The following is a 16,755-nucleotide window of genomic DNA, read 5'->3' as shown; positions in this document are numbered from 1 at the left end:
ACTAAGAAAATTACAAACAAGTTTGATGTTTGTTATGGAAAATACTACTACATCTAAACAGTGTTAAACCACTTCCACATACTGTATGCTTTTAACATGAGTAAGATTTTTCTATGGCTACTGTTGAAGTTCAGACTGAATTCTTATTTGCTACCATGCAAATAAACACATATCCCATTTCACTGTTTCGCAAAGTTTTGCCTTGTCTCATTTCTATGTAATTTGAATTGATCATGTACCAAAGCCAGCTAGTCAAAATTTCAGTCTCATTATGTAGGAGATGTGGGGAGTGACTAAGTTGATTACAGGAACCTCAATACCTAAGAGACATGAAATACTATCCTGTATTCTTAAGATTTATGTCACTTTTCTTCATTCTGCATGTCACTAATTTCTATGAAATATATGGCTTGATATTAGGGTTGTTTCTTGCTTACTATATTATAAAATTTAATGTTAATTTAAAAATAAGTTTTGAGGAAAAAAATATATATATTCAATATATTATCATTTTTTATTATTTTATTTATTTACATTTCAAATGTGGCCTCCTTCTTGGTCCCTCCTCCATGAGTTCTTCACCCCCTCCCTTTTGCTTCTGATAGGGTGCTCCTCCCACCCACTCCCACCTTATATTCCCAGAATCCCCCTTTCATGGTACATTAAGTTTCTACAGGAAGAAACACATCCTTTCCCACTGAGGCCAGACAAGGCAGTCTTCTGCTACATATGTAGCGGGGACCACAGACCCCATGTATGCTACTTGATTGGTGGATTCAGCTCTACAAGCTCTGAGGGATCCAAGTTAGTTGGTACTATTGTACTTCCAATGGGGTTGCGGTCACTTTCATCTCCTTCAGTCCTTCCCCTAACTCTTCCCAAGGCTCCCAGACCTCATTCCAATGGTTGGCTGTATCTGTATCCATCTCAGTCAGCCACTGGTAGAGCCTCTCAGAGGACAGCCATGCTAGGCTCTTGGCTGCAAGTACAACATGGCTTCAGTAACAGTGATGGAGTTTGATGCCTGTGCCTGGGATGAACCTCAAGTTGGGCTGGTCTCTATATGGCCTTTCTTTAGGCTCTACTCCATTTTTGTTCCTGCATTTCCTTCAAACATGAAAAATTCTGGATCAAAAATTTTGAAGATCACAGGTGGTTCCATGCCTCAAAATGGGGCAGTGTCTATCTTCTGGATGTGGATGTGTCTATCTTCTTTTATGATCCACCTCTCCATTGTAGGGCATTTTGGCTAAGGTCATCCTCATTGGATCATGGGATCCTCTCAAATACCTGGTGTCTGGGACTTTCTAGAGTTTTCTCCCACCTCTACCTCACACTGCTGCATATTTCTATTCATTCTCCTGGCCCTCTGAGCTTCACTCCTGACTCCTCCATAACTGATCATGTCCCCCATTTTCCCCTCATGCTTCCCTCTTCCACCTAGGTCCCTCCCTCCTTCTGCTTCCTGTGATTATTGACAAATGGGACTGCATGTAACTAAAAAGCTTCTGTAAAGCAAAGGACACTGTCAATAAGATAAAACTTCAACCTACAGATTGAGAAAAGATCTTCACTAACCCAATATCTGATAGAAGGTTAATATCCAAAATATACTAATACATACATATAAGAAGTTAGGCTCTAGAAAATCAAATAACCCAATTTAAAACTGGGTTACAGAATTAAACAGAATTCTCAACTGAGGAATCTGGAATGGCCAAAACAACACTTAGATAAATGTTTATCACCCTTAGTCATCAAGGAAATGCAAATCAAAACAATCCTGAAATTCCACCGTACATCAATAAAGATGGTTAAGATAAAAAGTTCAAATGACAGCACACGCTGACAAGGATGTGGAGAAAAAGGAACACTCTTCCCTTGCTGGTGGGATTTCAAACTGTTGCAACCACTCTGCAAATCAATCTGGTAGTTCCTCAGAAAATTGGAATAGTTCTTCCTGAAGACCCAGCTCTACCACTCCTGGGCATATACCCAAAAATTGCTCTACCGTATCACAAGGACATATGCTCCACTATGTTCTTAGCTGCTTTATTTGTAATTGCCAGAAGCAGAAAATAACAGAGATGTCCCTCACCTGATGAGTGGATACAGAAAATGTGATTCATTTACACAATGGAATATTACACCACTATTGAAAATGAAGACATCATGAGTTTTGCAGGCAAATGAATAGAACCATATCATCCTGATTGAGGTAACCCAGACCTAAAAGGACATATATGGTGTGTTCACACCAATAAGTGTTATTAACCAAAACATTCAGAATACCCATGATTCCAACTCAGATTATATGAAGCTTAACAGGAGTGAAGGCCCAAATGTGGATACTTCAATCCTATTTCAAAGGGTGAACAAAGTACCCATGTTTTTTTTTCCACCAGAACTTTGTGAGACATGAAGATTTGGGTATAAAAGGTAGTGTAGGAAACTGATTTATCTACTTACAATGTATATATCTACAGTTATTTAGGTCTTCATTCACACTCTTTAAAAGAGTATACGAACAATATTAATATAACATGCTATGGAACTTATTTACAAGACCTATCTTCATTTTATTGCTATTATCAAAACATCTAGACTTAAATATTTATTCTAACTAGTCACATAGGGTAAGTTGCTTCTGTCAATATCTCATTTGACAGTGTTACTAAATTCATGGATTCTATTTGATGAACTAATTACTTATTAGCAGTTATGTTGAATAATCATGAGACAGAAAAAACATTGTCTACAAAAGATTATTTTTCCATTTATTTTCACTTATTTATTTTATTGTAAATTTTTAGTATAATGTATTTTGATAATATTCATCTCTACCTGCCAACTAATCCCAGACTCAAACCTAACCCTACCCACCCAACTCTATCTCTATGTTTAGAGGTCATCAAGTCTAGCTTGTGCTATTTGTATACAGAAATGTAGTACCCTTCCATTGGAGCATGGATCTTACCCTTAGAGAATATTAACTCTTCCTGTCTGAGCAGCTATGAATTTGCAATAGCTACCTAAGCAGGAGTCTGGCACCATTACTAACTCATTTCTTCATCAGAGATTTATTTCACTTTTGCGTTCATGAGGAACTTGTGCATATTACCCACCATTGCTTTTAGATCATAGATGCAACTGTTCTGTTGTGTCCCTTATACTCATCTACCACCTCTGGCTCTTACAATATTTCTTCCTCCTCTTCTGAAATGAACACTGAACCTTGGGTAGAAGAGATATTGTATGGATGTCTATCTAGGGATATTTATTTTATAGTCTCTGAAGTAATCATGGAAATATTAGAGACTCAGGGTAGTCAAAGAAATGCTTAACAAAAGAAAAAGATAGGAAAATAAAAACTACTATAGTTATTACTCATCCAAGATTTTAAGTTATGCCACAAAGCTATAGTAATAAAAATGGCAATGTGCTGTCTTAAAACACATATATTGACCTGTTGAGTAAAATTGGGAATCTACATGTAAGCCCACACTCTGACAGTGTTTGATTTTATTTTTTTAATAAACAGAACAACAATATACACTGAAGAATAGAAAGTGTCTTCATAATATGTTGCTAGTGAATAAGACTACATGTATAAGACCCAATAAGCTACATGTATAAGAATGAGAGCAAGTCCTTATATCCACCTTATGCAAAACTCAACTCCAAATAGATCAAAAGATGCCTCACCATGCTACAGGGGCACATGTTCCACTAGGTTTATAGTGGCCTTATTTATGATAGCCAGAAGCTGGAAACAACCCAGATGTCCCACAATGGAAGAATGGATACTGAAAATGTGGTTCATTTACACAATGTAATACTACTCAGCTATTAAAAATAAAGACTTCATGATTTTTGCAGGCAAATGGATGAAACTATAAAATATCATCCTGACTAATATAACCCAGACCCAAAGGACATAAATATATATACTCATTAATAAGTGGATATTAGTCAAAAGATTACAGAATACCCAGGATGCAATTCACAGAACTCAGGTAATTGACAAGCTGAAGGGCCCAAGTGAGGATGCCTCAATCCCACTTGGGAAAGAGAAGAAAGGAATAATGGGGGGTAGAAAAGTAATTGATAATCATACCTAGATATAACACTAGTGAAACACAACAACCAGAATGGCAAGATACCCTGGAAGCCATCTAATTGGATATATGTACTACTGAACAAGAGTGAAATGATCCCTGGTACTGAAAACAAGCAGCTACACATGTGAGATCAAGTCATGGACCCTAGAGAAGAACCTACCACCTATACTTTCCAAAATAAGCATGATTTCTAACTACATTCCAAATACTTATTCTTCTACCCATGGATAAGTGTAATTCTCATCACTCATTAGAGAAATGTCTTTTGGCGTCAGTCAGAGATATGCAGAAAACACTACAGGTGGCCATCCATGAGATACCCAAGCCCATTTGAAACATCTACAGTATAATACCTAATGTTCAGAGAACATCATGAAAAAAAATACAGAGAAAGAGTGTAAGACTAGGACATCTGCTACATGATAGTCTTCTCTATATGATAGGGAAGTCACACACATGAAATCTCAAAAAGATGATTGTCTAAACAAAGCTCAAAAATGTTACCAGCTGACATGTCAATGTGAATGGAGGAAAAAGAAATTTCACAAGGCCACATCCCTAGATGAAGAGCTATAGGCAATTGATGGTTGCTGCCTGAGTGATAATCAGTCTTTTCCAGAGATTTGCCCCTTCATAGGTTATCGATTTCCAAGTGTCAAGCCCAAAATACCTACACATACACACAGCACCAAATGAAATAATCTGATTGTATATCTATAAATTTAAATGTATGTCTATGTGTAATAATAATAGTTAAATGTAAAAGTAGATGAATGTGAAAGGGAAGAGCATGGGGGGAGTAGGAGCAAATACTGGAGGAAATAATTTAAATATACTACTCATGTATAACACTCAAGATAGTTTTCAAAATATGAATACTACCATGGCGGGCAGTAAGAACATTCATCTTTACTTGCCTACTGGATGAACTTTGATGAACTACAGATAAATATCAGGTCATTCACTTTGCCAAAGCAAACAAACTTTTAAAAAGTCAAATCAGTAAGATTGCTATCACCTGGGGGCATATAATTTCTCCTGAAAAATTCAGAGCAATTTTCAAGTAATATAGAGATACTGGCATTTTTAAAAGTAAATTCTACCACTAATTTGACAGAAAATGTGTCTAATGTTGGTCTTAATTCAGGGGAAACACAAAGAAATTCTAGTAGCTAGAATTTCATCTCCTGACATAAAGTTCTGCCAATATCTGAACAGGAGATAGGTAGGAAAATGAAGTTGAGGGTGAGTGCAGATTAAACAAGGACAGCTAACAAGTGCAGTGTTGGTTATAGAAAACATCATTTCTTAAAACAATATAAAATAACACCAACCATGCACTGCATGCCCTTATCACAAGCTCCAGTTTTCAGTTGTTGGATTCCATCTGCTACTATGCAAAGGAAGGCTAATTTTTTGCCACCTACAGCTCCTGGGTGATTTGAATTTATCTTGTTTAGATGTCAGCTGGTAAAATGTTTACAAGTAGTGTATGAGAGATGCAGAGAATCACTAAAGTGGAGGTGATCCTCAGTCCTCAAGAGAGAAAAAGATAACCAAAGTAATGCCACAATATTGGTAGTTTATTCCAGCTAGCACATGAAGTTGCAAGGATAAAATGAAAAAGTAGCCTCTCTCTCTCTTTCTCTCTCTCTCTCTCTCTCTCTCTCTCTCTCCCTCACTCCCGTTCTCTGTCTCTCCCTTCCCCCTTCTCTCTCTCTTCACACAGTCTAAAAACAAGAGGAATATAACTCAAGACCCAACTGTGTGCACTTAAGCAAGAAATTTGTGCTTGAAGTCTAGACCCAGTCCTGCTTCTGGGTTATTTAATCCACTTTCAAGTGATGTCTTGTCAAAGGTGATCTATGTAAAATATATCATAAGGAACCTCAGAAAAAATAAGTCTGCTGAGTTCTGTGTTCTACCAGTGCCTTGAAAGACCTGAGGAAGAAGCTGGTCAAGCTCTAACCTTACTGAAAATCTTTGTGTATATGCTCTTTTTACTTCCCAGTGCACAATGCTGTGTTTGTAATGTTATCACTTCATATTTTCACTTCTCTCCATATCCATCATTTGTCTTTTATCAATTTCACAAAGCCTTAAGAAATAATTATTTTTTATCATGTATTAGTTTTTGGTGTGCCTATTTGAAGGAAATATTGTAGACCTAATTGTTGTGTTTATTATTCATTTATCTCATTAATATAATTTCTGTGTAAACACTGACACATTTCATCTGTTAAACTTTTCTTATATTAGCTATTATTGGTGTCTGTGTGTGTTTGTTTGTACGTGTGTGTGTGTGTGTGTGTGTGTGTGTGTGCATGTTTGTGTGATTGAAGGCACAAGCATGCAATAGTAGATCTCAGAACTTTTGTGAAATAGTATTCACATTCTTCTACTTCTACATCACTAGGCTCCATTTGTATTCTTACAACTTTATTAACCAATTCCTTAATATTTTCTCAGTTTTATTTGTTATAAGATACTTCTATATAATGCATAGTCTGAGAAATAAAAATATGCAAAATTATAAAGTGTAGACAACGCATGATTTAGGGCTAGAAATTTGGCTCAGTAGAGAAGAACACATAGAGTGTTCAATTCTCACCTCCCACATGGTGTAACCATCTCTAACTCTACTCCCAGAGGATCCAGTGGCCTCTTCTAACCTCCTAGGGTAACAGGCATAAATGGTGCCAAAACACTCATACACATAAAATAAATACATATAAAAATTTAAAAAGCAGTCAGAAGACATAATTAAAAATGTACTGTATTAAATATCACTTGCAATACATGAATGCTTAATAAACCTGTACTGATCTAAACTTATGGTCTATCTGCTTTTTATTGATTATTACAATATATTGCACTTAATTAATTTTTCTTCTTCGCCTTGTCTTGATAGATAGAATTGCTAATAGATGTTAGTCCTATTTCTCTATTAAGGTATGTATGAATGTTGTTGATTCAGCAATAAGCAATAGTTACATATACATAATGAACACCAAAAATATTGTTTTATTCATTCAGCATTACTAAAGAATTTGTGTACACCTGATTGTAGACAATTTCGCAGCAATTATTTTACATTATAAAATATCAGCTTTATTACCAATTGCACAATGTTCAAACTTAATTTCTCAGCATATTTACATCCCTTTAAATGAATAGAATTTTTCCTTTCTGATTTTCATAGGCATCCATTTAGGAACCACTATCTACTAGATTTGTTAAATGACAGACATTTATGTCCTCAAAGTTCAGGTGGTTGAAGTCCAAGGTTAAGTGTCTATTAGTATTGCACTCTGCAAGGAGTATCCTGCTGGGGTGTGCAAATCACTTTGTTCTGTGTCCATAGACTTCTCATGTCTACCCTGTTCTCATATGTATACCAATCCCCTTATATTATAGTTTCATCAATATTATTTATACGTAAGGATATTAATAAATGCTGCATAGCAGTGGCTCTCAAGATGTGGTTTGCAACCACATTGTTGTTCACATATCACATATCCTGCATATCAGATATCTTCATTATGATTCATAACAGTAGCAAAATTGCAGTCATGAAGTAACAATGAAATAATTTTATGGTTGGGGGTCACCACAATATGAGGAACTGTATTAAAGGGTCAAAGAATTGGGAAAGTTGAGAATCACAGCTCACCTCTGAAATTATTACAGCACCAACGCTTTCAGTTTCAGGATAAGCAAAGTAGTACCTTGTGGGACTGCGTAAGGGTATTCTGGGTCATGGTTGGGCAGTTGCCTAGAACCCAGAGACTCTGCTTGAGAACCGGCAGGAGTTCGGCATGCCCCTAGAACCCAGGGTCCTGAAAAGCAGACTAGTCTCCATAAAACTCAGTCATGTAGGCTAGCCATTACAGCCCCTCCTAAAGTGCACCCAAAGAGGGTGTGACTAGAGGCCTCAGGGCCTAGTGATTTACATGCTAATGAAGGCCAGAGGGCAGAGCAAATTAAGCATGACTCCCCAGATCCTCCCCCATCCTCCCCATTTCTCCCTCCCTATATAACTTTGGACTGCCCTGAGTTTTACTGGCGTACAACCAGATCCATCTATCATCCACCATGACAACAAACCCTTTTGGAATCAAGGACTTCCTCGTGTCATTGGGTCCTGCTGCCGCCAAAGCCTCCAGGCCGTTGGAATGTTAGACCTTCCTCCCGAATGTGGGACCAGCCTCGTGGAAACCCCCTGGGACTCTACCGCTGCGGCCTGTAATTTTTCCCCACAGTCCCTCACATTCTTCCTGTGGTTTGTCCACTAGTAGCAGATTCATGCAGAAGGTGCATATTAGTACCAGCTCTGTTTTGTTTTCTAATATGGAATGGCACTACTTAATTGAATATATAAGAACAAATTTTGGCTACAGATTGGGATTGTAGTTGTCTTTTTTTGAATTTTAAGAGTATCATACAGTTACCTTGTACCATGTAACTTTCTAAAACTATTTCTCATGTGAATATACTTTCTACAAAGTCATATAAATACTTTCTTAATTTGACATGGATTCTGGTGATCCCAGTGTCTTGCAATATACACTCTTCTCTAATTGTTTCCTAGAGAAATATCAATAGATCCTCTCAGTAAAGGCTCCCACAACAGAACGAACAAGGAAATGATTCCACCCAGGTATAGTTTGGTGAACCAATGAATTTATTGGGGTTCTTCCAGAGGCATGGGTGAGGGTTTCTTACAAAAGCAAGGAGACATAAGAACAGCTTCATCCCTGAATGACTCCACAAACATGGGTGACAACTCCCCTCCCCCCTCCCCATGCTTCAACGAGGGTGTGCCTCATGTATGTGCTATAGCAACCTCCTTTAAGTGGATATCTATTACATATATTTACCTTCTATAGCATACGTGGCTCTATCCAATTGAATCTGGACAACATACAGAAAATATACTCTACATTTTTCAAAGAACAAGTAATAAACAAACAATGTTAGAACAATGTTGATAAAACATAAAGCTAGTAATCTGAATGATCCTGACTGCAGATTCAACAGTACTGAAGCGAGGACAACCATAAACCTCAAAACCATCTTCTGCTCACATCACGTCCCCTCATCAGCCTGAGCTTTTAAACTTCTCTCCATGGTGATTACATTTATACATTTTAACTCACATTTCATGTTGCCATATAATCAATACAATATACATACACAACAAAATTTCATGCTAATAACACATCAGTCACTCCTACATTACTCTAAATTTCTATTCTTATTACAGCATGGTTTGTTTCACAGAGAAAAACACAGGTGTATACTTATGTAAAGTAAAACAAGGACACAAATCTCTTCCCTGTAGTATTCAGTGAAGACACTTTGTTATTTATGGAGATAGGAATTTAAATAGGATGCACAATATAAAATCTACTTTAAGTGATAGTGCATTTCCTAATGATGAATATGTTCCAATGATTCTTGGATTTCAAATTAATTGTAGAAAAAAAACTTGAATTAGAATCAGAAATTTCATTGAAATTACTTAAAATTGATCTTATATTTGAAACAGAGAATAGGTTACTTATATCTGATGTCCAAGGCTATATGTCATTTCTTGACTTGTTCTAGATTATACAAGTATTGTTAAGTGCATAAAATTACAGTTTCACATTTATTATGTCAACATTAATACAAATACATGTGGTTTTTACATATAAACATAAATCATTTTAAAATGTCAAAGAGATTAAATCTATATAGAAAATTATATTATACTAATACAATATGTTCATATATTTATCTAGTACATATTCATGTCTATAATTGTAGAACAATATAGATATATCTAAATTTCTGTCAAGGTTGAAGCATGTTTAGATTTTTCCTGATCTACGTAAAAATTTCTACAAACTTACAATCCTGCAAATGAAGTAAAAAATGTAAAAATGTAAGTATATTTCATTTCTAGGAACTTATTTTTCTCTAAAATACAAAAAAATGATCAACAGTAATGTTTTAGGAATCTGAGGGTTCTGCATCCCTGAGCCTGCACCTCAGCCACCATGCCATAGAAAGAAATGCCTGTCTAAGCTTAGTGTTGCCCAGAATCAGGACATATGAGTGGCCTGAAGGAAAGGCAATTCCAGTAACAGAGAAAAATAGAGTAAAGAAATTTTTCTTTTGAAATTTAAGGTTACAAAACTGCAAAAGAATTGACAGGAAAAAAATTGTATACATTAAAAGGAAGGTGACCACCATTTTCAGGGCCTTTATGTGGGCAGAAGTGCTGATGTCTCTGAAGCCTGTGACATTGCCCTGCATGTTCTTCAGATGTCTCCATAGAGAGAAAATGAGAAGGAGAAACATTGTCAGAGATACAGTGAATGGTATAAGTGTGAAAATAGTGTTGATGAGTAGAATAAGCCTAGAAATTCGAGCAGCAGTACTTAAGATAATCCTGTAGGACACATTAGCTTCATGTACACCAATCCAGCCATCAGTACATCTGTTTATGATTAAAATATTTGAAAAGAAGATGAGGAAAGATGCCAGCAATGTCACTAATACCACTTGTTTTACTCTCCTTTTTAAGTGAAAAATAGAGTTTGAAAACATGGCTATTTTGAGAAAATAAAAAATGCTGAGACTTGTAGCAAGCCAGATGCTGAAATGATTGGTAACTGTCCAGGAAATATTAATTTCTCTTACCAGTTTTTTAGGCATTATTAAATCTGGATATGATTCATATAACAATATACTTGTAATTATTGAGCAGAGAAAACCAATTCTGAAAATTGCCAGAGCAGTGAAGATCTGATCTATAAAAGATAACTTTCTCCTCTTTACCCAGTCCATGATGTTCACCAGAACTATGAATGCATTGCCTAAGCTTCCCACTATGAAGTCCACACACAAAGTAGTTAATAATATGCACTGTAGGACACCATTCATTGTTTCCAAGAGAATGCTCCAATTTCTACTACAGTCTTCTGAAGCATGTCTTGCTGATTCTTAAGAATTCACAGCATATTAATTTAATAAAAGCTTACATACCATGTCACATAAACATGAAGAATCAGTAATGGGCTGGTTTACAGTTTTCTTCATAAAAAATATTGCATTTTTTTCAAAAAAAGTCCAGATGAGTTTCATTCAGATTCTATAAACCTTACAGATGATGTACTGAAGTCCTCTGTAATTGATCCTGAAGGAGACAAAATTGCAATATGCTGTCTTCAAAATGAATATATTTATTTACATAGTTTCAACTATCTATATATTAAAATTTAACCATTTAATTTCTGACAAGCAAAATTATAAAATTATAATTCACATGGAATTCAATAGTATCTAAACTGCTATATTACGTAAGAATTTCATTAAATATTTCAAAAGGGTGCCAGGATAGGCTCTTATTCTTGTTTTCCAATATTCTTTCTAGAAAAAAACAACTACCTAATAATCTTCTGTAGTTATTCCTTAAATCACTGGGACTGACAAGATTGATAATTTTACTTTTTATAAGGTCATATATGCATACATACACAGGCATTATGCATTCATAAATGTGTATGTATTTCCATGATAATCCTTGTCATTTTTGACTTCTAAAACTCGGGTTTATCATTTACTTAAATGTATATTTCACTTAAGATTTAGTAATGTGATATTTTGTTAGAAGGTATAAAATTGCTTTAATTTGTAATGATACAGTGATGATATAAATATTCTAAAGACTCGTGAGTATCTTCCATACATGCAAATAAGTTTGGAAATATTCCTATTGTTATAAAGCACACAATAAACTTACTTAAATTCATCTGCATAAAATGAATCCTCTTCATTCTCTGTGTCTCCTCTCTTTGTTTATGCATGAGATTCCTCCACCAATACAAGCTTCAGATACTATTTGTTTACCTCCAGTTTGCACCAACATCTGTTCATTTAAAAATCACTGTAGGTACCAAGGTATATAAAACACAATACACACCAAAGGCAAGCCAGGAAATATAGCAACAGGTCATAATATTCTTTAAGAGTTAAACGATAGCCAAAAGTGCAATAACACACAAAAAAGACCATCAAAAGAAGCAATCAGAAAAACGAAAAAATCTTTAGGAAACTTGATATACTTGTACAAATTGGTATATATGGCCCAGCACCGAAGAAAAACTGGATTCCTTGGCAGGACTCTGTATCCAAGTAACAGCAACAACAACAAAAGAAAAATGTATAGATTGAAGAGAAAGCAATGGGTTATTGCATGTGAAAGATAAAATACAACTACCTCCCTCTGGAGCAAAACTGAGCAAAGAAAATTAGACAAAAATATCCTGAAATTTCTCATAAATGCTCAACATTTAGGGGGGAAAATTACTAGGAAGAAAAATTAGGCTAGCATATAAAACATTTTAGGCAAAATTTTTAAGAATAGAAGCAGGAGCGTACCTGGACACAGAAACGAACTCTTCGGATGGTTCCTTCTCTATAACAAAAAGGACGAAGACGACAAATAGAAATGCAAAACACACTGGGGGTGGGGCTGTATAGAGCATGCGCTAGTAAAAAGAGCTGGTAAAGGCCATTAGGAAAACGGAAAGAGCTTGTATCCATGGGAGTGAGTAACACCACTCCAGGAGATTCCCTGAACCTCTCTTCTTCACTTTCCGCTCTGGATAGGAAGCACTTGAGGTTCTGCCTCAGAAGCTGTAGCTGCAGCACTCTGGTGTCCAAGTTGCTTTTCTCTTAACAAACTCATTACTGTATTAGCAGTGGCGAGATTACTATGCATGTCTCTGACACAGTTGTAGAAAAAAAAGAGCCCAAACTCTTACAGAATTAATGCAACGCATTCCTTCACAAGAAAGAGTAACTGTATCTAAGAGACAAAGAACAAAAACAGAGCTGCACAGCATAGGTTCCGGTCCCCAACACCAAGCATGTAAATTTATAAATTGAATCACTCTTCAAATGGCACAATCCATTGACTACTTAGACATGGATCTCTGTGAGTCCTCATGTATCTATTTTCTCAGAGAATATTCTGTATTATCAAGGTTATCCTTTCAATTTTAACTATAAAGGAACACTGTGAACATGAGATCTGGTGTTTGATAAATGCCACCAAGGTACTGAATGGTGGCCCAGAAACTATTCGTTCAATTGTAGATTTTCTTTGTTTATTTTTATGCACCTGAAAAATGTTTATAAATGTTTTTGGGGAAAATCCACAGAAGTTACAATAGAGAAAGGATGTTGGTAGGCTTCATGTGTAGCTGCGGGTGAAAAATACTTGTCAGTCATGTAAGAGACCCTGGGTTTAATCTCACAGCCATAAAAAGAAAAAAAGAAAAAGAAAAAAGAAAAATAAGGAAAGAAATCTGCTTGATACCTAGATTTTATAATGCTAAATGGCATTTTGTATATAAAAAATAAGAAAATGAAATGAAAGTATGGAAATTTACAGTTGAAAATGTGTGAAATCTTATTAAATTTCTTTGCATGCTTCTTTAGAAGTGACATACTGTTACCAATGTCATCTACTTTGTAAACTTGTAACCTAAAAATTAAAATAGAAACAAAAAATTCATGCTTTGATGCAGATATAATAATGGGTTTTATTTATCGTCATATTGCCAACCTTCAATTAATCATTCATTTATTAATCCATTATTAATTCAGTAATAATATTTTGAAAATTAGTTTGTTTTCAATTAATCAAATAATCAGCAAATTGAACTGACATTATTTCCTTCTTCCACGATGCTTCTCATGAATTTGAGATGAATGGCAAACATGAGTAATTATTGAAATGGGGTATCTTTATTTTGTAATAATAATAATGATAATAATAATAGTAATAATTCACAGCAACCAAATTTAGAGAGACAGGAACTACAGTAGCCTATTCATGTGGGATACAATGATGTGTGGAGCCACCACATCTTCCCATGCTTCTTGTACAGGAAGTGGATTAGTCAAAGAGCACAAAGCAGGGAGGCAGAGTGTGAAGTGTCTACAGTGATGACAGTCATACTTGAAACGCCATCACCTTCATTTTTGTCTTCCCAGTTATGTCATTTTCATACTCGCTCACCTGAGCAGTGATAAAATCACTCGATAAAAATCAAAATTAGTAATACTTGTGTGTAAGGGTGTATGTGTGTGGTATATACACATTCATGTGTAAGGGAACAAATGCCCCACAAGGCACAGACTGGACAATAACACCTAGAATCGTTGTCTATCACTTTTTCTATTTCCATGAGATAGCATCTTTCTGTGAGCTGGAAAAAAACTGGTGGCCAGCAAGTCCCAATGATTCTCCTTTCTCTTCTTCCTATTCCCTCAGTTCAGCACTGGTATTGAAGACGCACATGATCATGCCTTGCTTGTTATGAATTCTGTGGATTTGAACTTAGATCCCCATGGTAGTGCAGGCACTCTTACCAGCTAAGTTATCTTCCCTGCCCCCTCTTTTAATATATCAATTTTATATGTGAATTTTAATTGTGGATGTATGGTGAAATTATTTCTTTACAATTGTGTGACTAATTTTCAGCAAATAACACCACAGTGTGTTATTAGGTGAACTAAACCCATCTTCCTACAAACAGTACATTTTTATAACTGCTTAAATTAATTCTTGTTCATATATTCAATGTTCCTCCTCTAGACCAATGAACTCATTTGATGTGTTGAATCAAAGCTGAATTCTCATTTGTTAGCATGAAAATAAGGATATATTCTATCTTGATAGTTGTAATCACTTTTCTTGGACATCTTCATTATTTGTGTTAAACTTTAGTTTTCTGTTAATAAAATGATAGATTCAATAGATAGTTTTTTCAGAGTGTTTTCTTGGAAACCCAGGAAAGCTAATGCTCCTGTAACATCTAATAACTACGTGTAACTGTGTTTGAAAGTGTGTAATCCTGTACTATATACTGCCACATACATGCTTCATGATAGAATTATTGTTCTATTGTCTCAAATGTGTGTCTCTTGTAGATCATCAAGATTCAAAACATTTTGCCTGCCCTTCAGGATTTTTAACCCATCAGTAATGTTTGCCAAAATAGTCCTCGTGTTTAGAACTTTTGAAAAGTTACTGTTTTGTCCATTCAATTTTAAAATAATCATTTTGTCCAATAATTTGTTTATTCACTTTACTTCCAGATCACAGACCCCTTCCTTTCCTCCCAGTCCCACCATTACAAGTCCCCTCATTTCCCTCTCCCCTTCTCAGAGAAGGGGGAGCCACTTTTGAGTACCATCCCACCCTGGGACTTCTAGCCCCAGCAGGACTAGGCACATCCTCTCCCACTGAGGACCAACCAGGCAGTTTAAGTAGGAAGAAGGGGATCCAATGGCAGGAAACAGAAACAGAGTCAGCCCCTCCTTCATTTGTTAGAGGTCCCACATGATGACAAAGCTGAACATCTGCTACAAATGTAGAGGGTGGGGCTAAGTCTAGCCTCTGCATGCTCTTTGGTGGCCCAGTCTCTGTGAGCCCCATGAGCCCAGGTTAGTTGACCCTGTGGATCTTCTTGTGGTGACCTTGACTCCTCTGGTTTGCTTAATTCTATCCCCCACTGTTTCATAAGACTCTCTGTGGTCCACCTGATGTTTGGCTATGGGTCTCTGCATCTGCCTCCATCCACTGGATGAAACCTCTAAGAAGACAATTATGCTAGGTTCCTGTCTACAAGAATTCTTAACAGAGTATCATTAATAGTGTTAGAGGTGGACTCTCTCACATGGGATGGAGCCATCATTTGTTGGCTGTTCCCTCAGTCGCTGCTCCATCTTTACCTCCACACATCTTGCAGGTAAAACAATTATTTACATAATCTGAAATTCAAAGCATATTTAAACTTTTTAACACTACTGAAACAGTGTAAATAGAACAAGAAACACAATAATGTATCTAGTGACAGACTCACTCATGCAGATCATACCCTTTCAGGAAAACACCAAACATGCGAAATTGCAAAGAATAGTGTCTTTAATAAGTGACACTGAAAAACTGAATGACAATATGGAAAAAAAATTAACATCAAATTAAATTCCACAGGAAAAAATGTTAATTTGAATTGGTTACAAACCTAATTACAAAAAAGTAATAATTCTAAAAAACTCAGAATATATTCTTATAACTTTTATAACCTAATAGGTAAATATTTCTAAGGCAAACGTAATTCTCCCACCTTAGCTTCCCAAGTCTTATAGTTAAAGGTATGTGCCACCATGTCAAGCTTCTATATTTATGGTCTTCTTTGTTTAGTTTCTTGATCAGTATATGTTGATAGAATTTATCCACATTACTGCAAGAACCTGTTCTTCCTTCCCTTGCATTTCTCTTCAGGCCTTTTTATCTCCAATCCCTTTATCATTAAGGTATGTTGGCTTTTGCCCTTCTGCCCCTGCCTGGTCCTCCGGGCTGGAGTAGACACAGAGTCAGTCTGCTCCTGTCCTGTGGAGAAACTGAATCCTGAGTCATCCAGGAGCCACTGCACTCAGAGCAGCTGGTAAGAACTCCATCTCACTCCCTAAACCCCAGAGATAGATCGGGGAGCCAGGGACATCCAGGGCACAGCAGCTACCCAAACCCCGCCCCTCCGGAATTCCACTTCCCTTCTGCCCCTGCCTG

At 36.1% G+C, this 16,755-nt stretch overlaps 1 protein-coding gene across 1 annotated transcript; it reads right to left on the bottom strand.

The window, feature by feature from the left end:
* Positions 1 to 10,118: 10,118 nt before the first annotated feature.
* On the bottom strand, positions 10,119 to 10,958 carry LOC114632385 (taste receptor type 2 member 140-like). The gene has a single exon (XM_028780907.1). The coding sequence runs from the start codon at positions 10,956 to 10,958 to the stop codon at positions 10,119 to 10,121; it is 840 nt and encodes a 279-aa protein (XP_028636740.1).
* Between the last annotated feature and the right edge of the window lie 5,797 nt (positions 10,959 to 16,755).

Source organism: Grammomys surdaster, unplaced genomic scaffold, assembly GCF_004785775.1.
Source record: "Grammomys surdaster isolate TR1022 unplaced genomic scaffold, NIH_TR_1.0 373, whole genome shotgun sequence".
Lineage (NCBI taxonomy): Eukaryota > Metazoa > Chordata > Mammalia > Rodentia > Muridae > Grammomys > Grammomys surdaster.
The sequence above is the reverse complement of the archived record's forward strand: the minus strand, read 5'-3'. Positions and strand labels throughout refer to the sequence as shown.